General features: G+C 60.2%; 1 protein-coding gene across 6 annotated transcripts in view; it reads right to left on the bottom strand.

Annotated features, from left to right (window-relative positions):
- Positions 1-181: 181 nt before the first annotated feature.
- Positions 182-12,399, bottom strand: part of ABCA2 (ATP binding cassette subfamily A member 2) — a 34,068-nt gene continuing 21,850 nt past the window's right edge. For all 6 annotated transcript variants that reach the window (XM_048325542.1, XM_048325544.1, XM_048325545.1 and 3 more), the window contains 22 exons: positions 11,331-11,549; positions 11,076-11,178; positions 10,390-10,715; positions 9,722-9,935; positions 9,453-9,558; positions 9,066-9,177; positions 8,586-8,646; positions 8,146-8,320; positions 7,945-8,060; positions 7,346-7,493; positions 7,013-7,136; positions 6,060-6,192; positions 5,768-5,885; positions 5,470-5,648; positions 5,019-5,160; positions 4,555-4,689; positions 4,272-4,375; positions 3,908-4,000; positions 3,510-3,612; positions 3,237-3,374; positions 2,837-3,043; positions 182-2,601 (listed from right to left, as the gene is read on the bottom strand). In XM_048325542.1, coding sequence (XP_048181499.1) covers positions 2,566-2,601; positions 2,837-3,043; positions 3,237-3,374; positions 3,510-3,612; positions 3,908-4,000; positions 4,272-4,375; positions 4,555-4,689; positions 5,019-5,160; positions 5,470-5,648; positions 5,768-5,885; positions 6,060-6,192; positions 7,013-7,136; positions 7,346-7,493; positions 7,945-8,060; positions 8,146-8,320; positions 8,586-8,646; positions 9,066-9,177; positions 9,453-9,558; positions 9,722-9,935; positions 10,390-10,715; positions 11,076-11,178; positions 11,331-11,549 — 3,092 coding nt within the window. In that variant the 3' untranslated portion in view covers positions 182-2,565. The remainder of the gene's footprint in view (positions 2,602-2,836; positions 3,044-3,236; positions 3,375-3,509; positions 3,613-3,907; positions 4,001-4,271; positions 4,376-4,554; positions 4,690-5,018; positions 5,161-5,469; positions 5,649-5,767; positions 5,886-6,059; positions 6,193-7,012; positions 7,137-7,345; positions 7,494-7,944; positions 8,061-8,145; positions 8,321-8,585; positions 8,647-9,065; positions 9,178-9,452; positions 9,559-9,721; positions 9,936-10,389; positions 10,716-11,075; positions 11,179-11,330; positions 11,550-12,399) is intronic.

Raw genomic sequence — 12,399 nt, 5'->3', positions numbered from 1 at the left:
GCTGGTGGCATTGCTACCGCTCCTGCCTGTACCCCCAGCCACCCCACGCTGCCTGAATGATGTGAAGCACCGGGCACAGCCCCGTGTTGTGCCCAGCACTCCTTGCCCCTAGCAGGATCTTGCACCCTCCACGCTGGGCACTGCCACTCCCCTCCCCGGCCAACGACACAGCTTCAAAGGATCCAGTTATTAATTTTTATTTAAAACGATCATTATTTTCACATTTCATCTTTGTTTTGTTTGGTAGCAATATACAGGCAGCTCCAAGACGTCCCCAGCCCCAGGGGCCCCATGCTCAGGGCTGAGCATGGCACTGGCGCTGTGCCCGCGCTGGTGGCCAAGGACGTGCAGAGGGAGGCAAGGCCGGAAGCGGGGGGCCAAACTCAACCAAGTGAACAGTGTTAAGGCAGCAGCCACCCCTGCCCTGGGGCAATGCCCCGGGGCACTACCTACCCGCTCCCACCCTTGGAGTGACTCCAGCAGGGACTGTGCCCACGAAGCCCTAAACCCAGGGCAGGGAGGCCACCGTGGCCACCCAGGCTGTACGGGCACCTCCACTGACCCTTAGAAGCCATGGGGATGACGGCATGGTGGCAGGGGGAAGACTGGGGACAGGGGAGACACTCTGGGACTGGGGTGCCAGTGCCCCGCTGGAGCCCACAATGCAGTGACAATGCAGTGTGGCAGGTGTGGGGCTCGTGAGGATACAGCCCAGAGCACAGCAGCACTGCCCACCCTGGGCTGCCCAAGCTGACAGCTGGGGATCAAAGATGACACTATCCCCTCTCCCTGGTGGCAAAGGGCAAACTTTGAGCTGGCTTGTCTCCCAGCATCCACTGGGGAAGGCAGAGTGTGGCCAGCAAAGGAGCAGGGGCACGCTGATGGGGGCTGCCCCCCCGTGCCATCCACCCCATCCCAGATCCAGCCAGTTTCCCACGTCATTAAAAAAAATACGGTCTGAAAAATCTGAAAATAGAGCTTCTTCCCCCAGTTTTCCCCCTATTGAAAATACTGTATATTGTATCACAATCTATAGCAGGTGGTATATGGGGCTGATGGGACCGGGGTGCACGGAGACAACCGAGGGCAGGCCCTGCTAGGGTCCCCAAGCGGGGCCAGAGCCACCCTCCCCCCACCTCCCATGGCAGCCAGCTGAGGTGCCTGGTGCTGCTCAGGGCCTCCAGCCAAGCCTGTGCCACAGAGGCTGAGAGGGAAGCAGAGCACACAGGGCAGATGGGCCACGGGTGCTCCCCAGAAAGGTGCACGGCCACCCTGGGGTGTTGCAAAGACTGTGGCACCCAGCAGTGGGGGGTCGGGGCCAGCGTCACAGGCCCTGCTGCCACCTTACCCTCTGGGCACAGCTGCAGATTGTTGAGAGCTGCAGGCACCAGCCATGGTCCCTGTGGCTGACAAGGCAGCAGGACCCTCTGCAAAAAGGAGGGGCACTGCTGGCTGAGGGGGTGCCCACTGCTGGCCAGTGACACGGCCAGTCCCACGCCTGCAGTCCATCCTTGCTTCCCCACCACCCCGGGCACCACTGCCAGGCTGTGCCGGCACCCACCCTGACTGTCCCAACCTCGTACCTTAAGGCCACCCCACTACCAGCTTCCAAAGCCATCCTGGGGTGCAGCAAGCCCTCTCCTAGTACCACCAGTGACCCAAGCGTAAGAACCTAGTGCAGGTGGTTCCTGTACAGGGCTTGACACTGAGGAACAAGTGTCAGGCCAACAGCGACGTGGAAGGGGACACAGCAAAAAGGTGGCAGAGCTGCAGCAATGCCCTGGATGGGGGAAGCAAGTGGTGAGGGCAGGGAGGAGGGCAGGGTGAGAGTCTCGAGGGTGAGGGACATGGTTAGGGGCAGAGGGGAGAAACAGCTGGTGCCAGCATGTGAAATACCCTGTGAAATACCCCTCTGCCCCGCCCACGTGCCTCTGCAGTGGCACTGCTGCCTGGGGGACAAAGCCAGTGCCCAAGGCCAGGCAGGGCCAGGGCAAACCGACCCCAGGGTGGGCAGGATGTACCAGTAGGGCCAAGACCCCCAGTGACATCCCAGTGGTGACAGAAATCGGTCACGGGTGAAGCACCAGAGCACCTGCGCCCCTGCAGTGCCCAGGGCAGCACCAGGCAGGGGTGATGTGGAAGCAGCCATCCTTCTTCTCGCTCCACGGGGCCCAGCCTGGGGGGTACCCACAGCCAAGGGTCCCCAGAGTGAGTGCAACACAGGTGTCCAGCCAAAGGCACCGCTCACAGGCCCCTGTGTCTCGGCCCCAAAGTGAGTGGGGCTGGCGCTGCTGGCACCAAGCCGTGTCCTTTCCTTCAGTCTCCGTCCACGGCACGTTGAGGACCATGCCCCCGGCACCACGCAATGACTCTGCTCCAGAGCTGAAGGGGACAAAAGCCACCCCAGCGGTGGCTTGCGAGGTCCATCCAGGCATTGCTGTACCCACTGTGTCCTCCCTGGCACGTGGCTCCGGCTGCGGCAACTCCGCTCCACGGGGCAAAGGGAGGGGAGAGGCCAAAAGGGTTTGGTGGCTTCAAGCCGGGAACGTGGCTGTCCCCGGGGTCTCAGCACAGCGTGTCCGTGTTGAAGGAGAGCTGAGCCTGAGCAGGGAGACAGGCAGGGCTGAGGGGCTGCCCACTTTGCCAGCACACCCAGGGCATCTGGGGCCAGAGTCTGGCACAGGTGGCAGAGCAGACACCTCTCCGAGAGAGCCCCCACCCCTCCCGGGCCCTGCCCTGGCTCCATTGTGTCACCTCTGTGGTGTCACAGCATCCAGTCCCAGGGCCCGTGGCAGGGACACAGGTGCAACAGCCAGATCTGGGGACAACCTCTCACCCTCTCCTCCTCAAAGCTGATGAGGCCTTCATCATCGGTCTCCAGGTCCTCCTGCTCCTCCACCACGAGGGCCCGCAGCTCAGTGGGGGCAGTGCGGGGGCGCAGCAGGCTCAGCACACGCTCCAGGGGCGACTGCAGGACGCAGCTGGGGCTGGTCTCCTGCTGCTCCAGGTTGTCACTTTGCTTCTTGGCAAAATTCACAAACACCTGAGGAAGAAGGGGCAGGAGTCTTGGGTATCCTCCACCCCATGCTGCCAGGTCAAGACCCGGTGCATCCTGCCGTGCGGTGCCTGTCACCGTGTTCCCCATCTAGCTCCAACCCCTGCCCCAAAGGCAGATCCTGCCTGGCCACCCTCCCTGGGGACAAGCATCCAGCTGCCCGTGCTGTCCCCAGTCTCACATTGTCCAGTGTGGTTTGGCTGACAGAGTAGTCTTCAATGCCCAGTACATCCACCACCTGCTCCATCTTGCTGAAGACCTGTGCCAGTGAGATCTGGTCCGACTTCAGCTGGTACTGGGCCTTGGTGTGATGACGCTCCTGGGGGGTGGTCACAGAAGGGGCACTGAGCCCTCACTCCCAGACTCCCTCCCATCACCCCATGGAGGATGAAGGCTCCTTGTGCCCCAACGTGGGGGCTGGCAGGGGACAGCATGGCCACCATGGGCAGCTCACCTTGAGGACAGCCTCAGGGAAGTTACGGTTGAAGAACCTCACCACCTCCTTGACGTTGAGGCTGGACTTGGTGCGCACTGTGATCATGTAGCCATCGCCAAACCTGCACAGGAACAAGGTACCCCATGAGGACCTGTCCCCTGATCTGCAGCCCCGTGACCCTATGGAAGGGGACGATGCTCTCAGGCAGCCACTGCTGGACACCAGGCCAGTGGCAGGGCACTTCAGTGACCCCGTTCCCTGCCCACCTCTAAAGCAGCACCCACACAAAGGGCTGATATCTCGTCACGGATGCCACACTGTCACCCAACCATGGAGATCCAGCCCCTTCCTGCCCAACAGCCCACACAGGCTGCTGGGCCCCATGCAGGCATGCTGGGCTCCCACCAGGCTCTTACCTGTTCTTCAGATGCTGAATGCTGCCAAGACACTTGAGCCGCCCGTTCACCATGATGGCCAGGCGGGTGCAGAGGGCCTCGCACTCCTCCATGCTGGGATGACAAGGGAGGCTTCAGCGGGGAGCATGGGAGGACAGTGCCAGGGCTATGGTGGGGACAGCTGGGGAGCTGGGCCCCCCAGACCATCACCCAAGTGCTGTGGCCCCACCACCAGCGATGAGAGAGGGCAACAGAGGGCATCCCAGGCTTCCCCCTGCTCCTCGTGCCCCTACCAAATCCCATTCCCTGGCGACTGGGGAGCCCCCTCCCTCCCACACAGCACCCCAGGTGCTTGCAGGCACCATGGGCACAGAACCCCCTGGACCTGTGAGACGTGAGCACCACGGAGCGACCCGTTTTGATGACATCCAGGATGAGGTTCCAGAGGAAGCGCCGTGCCTTGGGGTCCATCCCTGTGGTTGGCTCATCCTGGGGGACAGACAGCACTCTCAGACATGCCAGCCCTGGGAGGGACCCTGCCACTCCCTTCCTGTCCTGAATCCAGCTCAGGCCACCATCCCACACTCCAGGAGATGCATGATGTGTGGTGAAGCTGGGGAGTGGGCAGCTCCCACCCGGGGTGTCACTTTTCCACCCTCAGGGCGCACCAGGAAGATGAAGGCTGGGTATCCGATGAGCGCGATGGCTGTGGACAGCTTCCTCTTGTTGCCCCCGCTGTAGGTGCTGGCAGGCTTGTCGGCGTACTTGGTCAACTCCAGCTTCTTCAGTGCCCACTTGACCACCTGCAAGGCATGGGGGGCTGCTGTTATCCTGCCAAGGCCACAGAGCTGGCAGGGGTTGGGCTCCCTGGCACGTCAGCTGCTGAGGGGACTACAAGCCATGTGCCAGTCAGGGGAGCCCCATGGCAGCCCCTGGCACAGCCATGAGCACTGGTGGGGACCTGTGAGTGCATGTGCCTGGCCCTGGCAGCCCATGTGGGCACACCGCCAGGGTGGCACTGCCACGAGGGCAGCAGCACCTGCTCAAGCTGCCACTGCTGCCCAGTGAGATGCCATCGCTGTGGCGCAGCACCAGCCCTTGGATGCTGCCAACTGCTTGCCCAGAGCCCTACCCGCTCCTCATCCTTCCAGGGGATTCCACGCAGGCGGGTGTAGAGCTCCAAGTGCTCCTGGGCTGTCAGCTCATCAAAGAGTGCGTCGAACTGGGGGCAGTAGCCCAAGCTCTGCTGGACCTGCAGGAGCTCCTTCAGAATGCTGTGGGAGAGGATGGAGGGGTTGTGGGAAGAAGGAATTCTTTTTGTGAGGACTGCTGCTGAGCCCCCTTTCACACGCCTTTACACTGGAGCATCTCCCCCCAGGTAAAACCCCACTGGGCAGCCTCAGCCCACGGCCACTGTCTCTTGCCCCACATCCCAGAATGATGGTCACCAAGGAGGACACAAGGTTGCAGAGTCCTACAGAGACACACAAGCTCACTTATGCTGCTTTATCCTGGGAGCCCTCCAAGCAGACCCCATCCCATCCCATTCCCAGGAAAGCAGGCAGCCCCCAGCCCCCCCTAACCTGTGTCCATTAATGAAGGCCTCTCCACCCGTGGTGCTCTCATCCCCTGTCAGCATCTTGAATGTTGTGGTCTTGCCCGCACCGTTGACGCCCAGCAGCCCAAAGCATTCCCCGGGGCGCACGCCCACACACAGCCGGTCCACGGCCAGGATGCGCCCAATCTTGCGGGACTTGTACACCTGGCAGGGAAGGGGACGGGGACTCAGCCCACCGGGAGCCACCTGGACCCCCTGCCCCACCCACATCCCTGGGCTAGGCTGGTCCCAAGAGTCTCCTTGCACCCTGATGCAGCCCCCACCTTCGTGAGGTTCTCGATCTTTAGCATGTCGTTGTCGGCGTCACCACGCAGGACCCGGTGCCTCTCATTGGCCACGTCGATGTCATCCTCGATGGGTTTGGTGGAGACGGGCAGGCGTCTGTGGGAGGGGGCAGGGGCACGGGGGAATGTGGGACCAGGAGCTGCATCCCTGACAGGCCCGGGCAGCTCCCACTCAACACCACCAGAAGGGCAGCCTGAAGCTCAAGGGTCCCCAATGGCAAATCTTTACCCCATGGCCAGTCCTAACATCCCTGCCCCATGCCACACTCACTGGGGCTTCCGGAAGAAGTTGTACTGGCACATGATGGTGATGAAGAAGCCAACAAAGCCTTCAATTGTCATGGCAACAAGCCCCCGTGTCACGATGTCCCACTCGAAGGGTGATTTCATTTTATCGAACTGCCCTGAGCACAAGGAAGAGGAGAGAGCAGCTAGGGACACCTTCCCATGGGGACAGCTTGGTTGTACTTCCTGAGCTGACCCATGACAATGACACTGCTCCCCCACCACAGCTGCCTGGGCTGGTTGCAACACGATTCCCTCTCAGAGCATGGGTGCTGTGGAAATCATCTGGCAACTTTTCAACCTCAGTAGGATGAATCGACCCAGCTGATAGTGGTATCAGACGGATTTGTCAAATCTCGACCCAAAATTGTCCCTCATGATGCCAGCAGCACCTGGCTTATGTACAGAAGCTGCTCAAAAAGCAGAGAGCAGGGGAGCTTCTGAGGCCAGGCTGAAGCTGTAACTGGCAACAGGCTTGTGTGGGTTGGGCAGCGCAGCCCCCAAGAGACCCTGTCTGGAAGGAGAGTCCCTGCAGCCCCCATCCCTCCTGTCACAGCACAGACCCACCGTGGCCCACCACAGCTACACTATGGCCCCACTAAGATCCACCACAGTCTCACCACAGCCCACCACAGGCAGTGTGCAGCAGCAGCAGAACCACACGCCTCTGTCAGGGCTCACACCCTCCTCTCCCCATGGGGCTGCCATGTGAGATGTCCCAAGGAACCGCTTTCAGCAGCACTGGCACCATGCCACTGCTGACCCTCAGCCGTGTCTCTTTCTGTGCCCCATCTAGTCCACCCCCTTGGCTTTTTGCTCCAGGTTGCTCTGGGCCTCGGGACACCCCCACGGGGCAGGCAGAGGGGATGTGCCAGCATCATAGTCCCCTCCAGCCCCCCATGCCCTGGAGCAAGGGAGGGAGAGAACAAGAGGCCATACCAATCTTGGCATAGTACTCATTGATGTATTCATTGTAGGCCATCTCCATCAGGCCGTGGCCCAGGTTGTAGTTAGGGAACACGAGGAAGCAGCTCTTCAGGTAGCTGTTCACCACCTTCAGGTCCTGTGGGTACAGCAGAGAGGACACAACCATCAAACAACTCTGAGTGAATGGTAGGATCAGGATCCCCAAGATCCAGCCCAGTCAGGTCTCATGGCTGATCCTGCTGGGAACAGAGACCTCCTGAGGTCCCTCCCAGACTGAGCCACCCCACAACCTGATGTCAATGTCTCCCTTCCCAGTGGCCCTTGGCAGAGCTGTGAATGCCACACCTTGTCGTGCTCAAAGAGCTGCAGCAGGAACGTGGCCACAGTGGCTGTGATGCCAATGAAGAGGTTGATGACGATGAGGAAGACGTAAGCAGAGCTGGGCACCTCAAACCAGAAGGAAGCTGGGTACATGATAGGGGTGATAGACCAGCTGGGGAGGTGAGAAGCAGAAGCACACATCAGCATGGCAGGAGAGGGGCCCCCCACCTTGGGACTGCCCATTTCCAGCCTGCTGTTCCCAGGCTCTCCCACCCCAGCCCTCACAGCCACCCCACCCCAACCAGCTATGGGGCTGCAGAACATCACAGAATGGTTTGGACTGGAAAGGACCTTTCAAGGTCATCTAATCCAGTCCCTGGCCATGGGCAAGGACACCTTCCACTAGTGCTCCAACCTGTCCAACTTGGCCTTGGACTTTTCCACAAATGGGGCAGTCACAGCCTCTCTGGGCAATCTGTGCCAGGGCCTCACCACCCCCATCGTGAAAAATTTCTTCTTAATATCTGGTCTAAATGTCTATTCTTTTAGTTTAAAACCACCGCCTCATAAGACTCTGGAAGCATCCCCAGTGCCTCCTGACCACCCCCCTCTGAGCAACATACCCATAGAGCAGGAAGAGGGAGAGGACAGCGGGGAAGTTGGTGGGAGATGTATATGCTGGGAGGTCAAACACGAACAGGATGATGATGCAGCACGTGGCTGGCACCAGGTAGTTTAGCTGGAGAAGACAGAAACTTCTGTGACTGCTCACTCCCTGGCACAGCCCCGGAGGCTTGGCCAGCAGGGCCACGTGTCCTGCTTACCATGTCCCACATGTAGTTGGCCAGCCAGTAGATGACGGGGTCACAGCCACTCACAAACTGCAGGTGTTTGGCCTTGGTGGCCTTTTCGGCCACCAGGAATACCACAAAGCTGGCTGGGACGAAGGACATGGCCACAATGATGAAGATGGCAATCACCACATCTGTGCCTTGCAGGCTGGATGGGGAGCAAAGAGAGGTCCATGGAGGGACTCCAGCACCCTCAGTTGCCTGGGGGAGGGCCACCCACTCTGGTACGGGGGCAATCACTGTGCACAGCGCAGGGCATGGCACAGGGAGCCCCACGTCACAGCCACCCTGTCCCTCCCCACCATGCAGCCTGTGGAGCAGAAGCCTTGGCCTTCCCCTGCAACCATCAGTAAGAAGCCCCCTACCTCCCGTGGGACAGCCACCCTCCCCTCAGACCCTCTCCTTGAACCTACAGGTAATCCAGGGACAGGCTGGCGCTCGTTTTGTTCATGGGGTGATTGGTGACTGTGATGCCTGCAACAACAACCAAGAAGAAACATGGAAGCATGAAAACTGGCTTGGGACACAGACCCCTGTCCCCACTCTGCCTGGTCCTGGCTCTGAGCAGGATAGGTTTCCAACCTGAAGCTCAGCAGGAGCTGGGCTCTCTGAAGCAACTCAGCACCTCAAGGCCAAGCCCTCCCTCACTGGAGAGCACCCTTGGACATGTCACAAGCACAGGCACTTTCATGCAGCACTTTGGGACATTCCAGCCCAGGCCTGACAGAGGTTATCCCAGCTCTCTTATCTCACAGCGGAGGCGGTGAACTCCTGTTCCAGCTGGACACTAGCTTGCTGGCCCAAGGTGGACACTGCACTTTGGAGCGTGGTTGGACTACGCCCTAATGCTGTTCCTGACATGCTCCTACCCTCAAACACCTCCAGATGCTCACCATAGGCAGCAGGGTTGCCCTTGCTCTTGGGCAGGTTGGCTCTCAGGATGGCATTGTTGAGGGCATTGAGGTAAGTGGGCATGCTGTGGTAGCCCTTGTTGTTGTAGAAGACCTGGTGGAGGAGAGAGGAACAGTGGGAGGTGGCAAGAGAGCTAGGCCCAGAGATGTACCGGGAGGGAAGGATAGGATGGGATGGACAGCCCACAGGCTGTGGGGAGAATAGGCCATTGCTGACTGCTGGGCCAGACCTGCTGACCACTCCCCCATGGCTGGAGCCTCCCAAAGCACTCGGAGGAGAGCACTGCAGCAGAGCAGTCCCAAGGGTCCCTGCCTGCCCCCTTTCCTCCCCAGCCATCTTCTCTGCCCCAAGGCGCAGCGCTGTCCCACCTGGGCTGTCCTCCGCACAGCGATCTTGCGCACCGTGGCCGGAGCCCTGGCTCCAAAGGAGGCCGGGATGGATTTCTGGACGTTGCCAAACGTGAGTGCCCCGTACCTGTAGGACAGGGCAGTGCTGAGGAAGCTGCAACTGCTGTCCCCCACCTCCGGGGGGTGGAACCCTGCTCGAGGATGTTGCTGACTCCAGCCAGCACCCTGGCGCAGGTGTCCTCACCCCTGCTCTATGGCGCAGGGCAGACCCTCCCAGCCTCCCCTCTTGCCTGTGCAGCCGGAAGCGGTCCGAGGTGTAGAGCAGATACTCAGAGACGTTGCGCCCTGTGATGTCTGTCAGGATGTCCCCTGTCACCACCTTCATCTGCGGGGGATGACCCCCCACGCCACTAGGGCAGGAGAAGCCAGTCCCCTGCATGGAGCACGTGCACTTGATGGGCTCATGGATGATGCGGGGCAGGGCGGGGGCTGAGGTCACAGTCCCTGAGGACCAGAAAGGGTGGCTCACAGCCAGGCTCCTGCCTGCCCCAGCTGCTGGGGACAGCATGAGGGTTGGGTGGCTGGCCAGGCAGGGTCCTGTGGACCAAGAGATGGACGTGCAAAAAGCTTTGGGGGAACAAAGATTCAGAGACAGGCCACGAGGTGTGGCTGGAGAAGAAATGGCTGGGGACCACACCCAGCAAAGGTGATGCAAGGCTCCTCACAGGTCTTTGTGACAGTGTCACCATCCAACGGGCTCTACTGGCATGGCTGGGGCCGAATGGGGACAGTGTTCCATGGCCAGAGCCACAAGTTCAGCCCAACAAAGCTCTGCTGTGTGGCCAGGCCAGACTAACAGGTACTCCCAGGGGTCCCTGGAGCCACTTTTGTGAGGAGAATCATCATCTCCCTGCTGGAGAAAAATCCCAGACACAGGAGCACCCAGCACAGGTGATACCTTTAACAGCAGAGAAGGTCGTGGAGTTCCAGGCATGGAGCAGGTCCTCATCCACTGACATGGGGTAGTCAGAGGGAGCTGGGGATGGAGGTGGCGGCACAAAGTTGGAAAGTGGAAGGCCTTGGGTGAAGGAGTCAATGCACATGGCATCGAAGTACTTGGCTGCCAGCATTTTGGACTCATTGCTATTGAGGTTGAGGGTCTGCATGGGCTGGTCCAGTGTGTTGTTGAAGGGTGTCTTGAGCACACAGGTGGCCCCCACACCAGAGGGCAGATGGAAAGTGTTCACCAACTGCTGAGGGCTGGCATCCGGAGAGAGCTTAATGCTGCAGAGAAAGGAGCCAGTGAGGAGGAGCAAGGAGCAGGAGACACATTTCAGCACCATGGCCATCTTCTTCCGGGACCTCCCTGAGGCCTTGGCACTTATCATGGGCACACACAGCCTGTGCCTGGCATGACTGAGCTGCTAGTCACAGCGCCAGGGCTGCCACATCTCCCAGAGACACCCGGGCCAGGACAGGGGTTGCTTTCTGTCAGGGGACATGGCACCAGCCAGGCTTTGCTCCAAGCCTGACCCAGCCCTGGCACTAGGCCTGCTGGGGCTGCCCTCCCCACTTGCCCTCCTCGCAGTCCCACAGATGGAGACAGGGCACAGGGTGCTGGTCACCAGCGGTGGCAGCTCTCACCGGTACTCACGCCGCTCCTCGTTGGCGTAAGGAATGAAGTTGCCCTTGGGTTGAGTGTAGTTGTGGTATTGGGATGGCGAGAGGATGAGGGGTGGCAGGTCACCTGTGGGGACAAGGACAGGAACCTGCTCGTACCCACAGCACCGCTGCACACAGGGAAACTGCCTTGGCCTTGTCCTACTGCAGCCAGTGGCCACACCGGGGCAGGCAGAACAGGCCACCCAGCATGCAGGTAGGTAGGCGGCTTGCATGCACCTATTTCAGGAACGGAGAGTGCCACAGTCATGGCCACACAGACGAAAAAGGCGGGCAGGAGGATCTGCGAGAAGAGGGCCTTGGTGTTGCGCTTGGCACAGTGGAAGCGTTTGACGATCAGCCCATGGAACTGGCGTAGCTTCAGCCACGAGCCTTCCAGCTTGAAGCTCCCCTGACCTGCCAGGTCACGATCCTCTGCTTCCACCTCTGCTTCTTGCTCTGGGAGGGAGAAGGACATCAGCCCCCTGGCACAGTTGCTCCCACACCTGCCTGGGCTCACCAGAAAGCTGAGCCAGACACCCAGCCCAGCTCAGCCACCCCAAGGGTGAGCACCCAACCCCAACTCTGCCACCAAGCCACAGCAGCAGTGCAGTGGGAAGCAAGGCAGCTGGCTGGCAGGTTCCTCTTGGCCCCAGAAGGAAAATTTAGACAATAGTTTTAAAAAAACAACCGAAATTGGTGCTTTTTTCTAGGACCCCTCAATTTTCCCATCAGCTCTGCCAGCTGATGAGGGGTCAGCAGAGTCAGGAACAGGGAACAAGACACAGGTGGGAGTCCCAGTGAGACAGTGGGAGCTCTGCCACAGCACTGTCCCAGCTCTGCCTCCCACAGCCCTAGTGGGGGGAAGAGGTGGCACATCCCTAAATTAGTCACAAGAGTTGCTGAGATAACCCAGAACAGGATCTGTGACTACAGCAACAACCTCAAGGCACCTGCCCGCACCCTCCATATCCAGCAATCCCAACATCCAGGCAGGGACAGCCTTGCACCTGGGGCAGGGTATGACAGGTGAAGCCACCACCTGGAAGGTGACTCTGTGCCCAAGGGCCAAGAGGAGAAACCCAACTGGTGCCAGTGTGGGGACAGGGCATGTTAGTGGGGCAAGTCTGCAAGGTGGCACTGGAGACACACAGGAGGCAGAGGCAGAGCCAACAGCGGCTGCCCTCACTGGCTCCATGCCTTGGCACGAGACCCTCATGCACACCCTACCAGTATGGGGTGCAAACTTGTGGAAAGAGCCCATTCCCAGCCCCCCCACCCAGGCTGTGGCTCTCTGGGTGCTGTGTTG

The sequence above is a fragment of the Corvus hawaiiensis genome, chromosome 21, assembly GCF_020740725.1.
Source record: "Corvus hawaiiensis isolate bCorHaw1 chromosome 21, bCorHaw1.pri.cur, whole genome shotgun sequence".
Taxonomy (NCBI): Eukaryota; Metazoa; Chordata; class Aves; order Passeriformes; family Corvidae; genus Corvus; species Corvus hawaiiensis.
The sequence above is the reverse complement of the archived record's forward strand: the minus strand, read 5'-3'. Positions and strand labels throughout refer to the sequence as shown.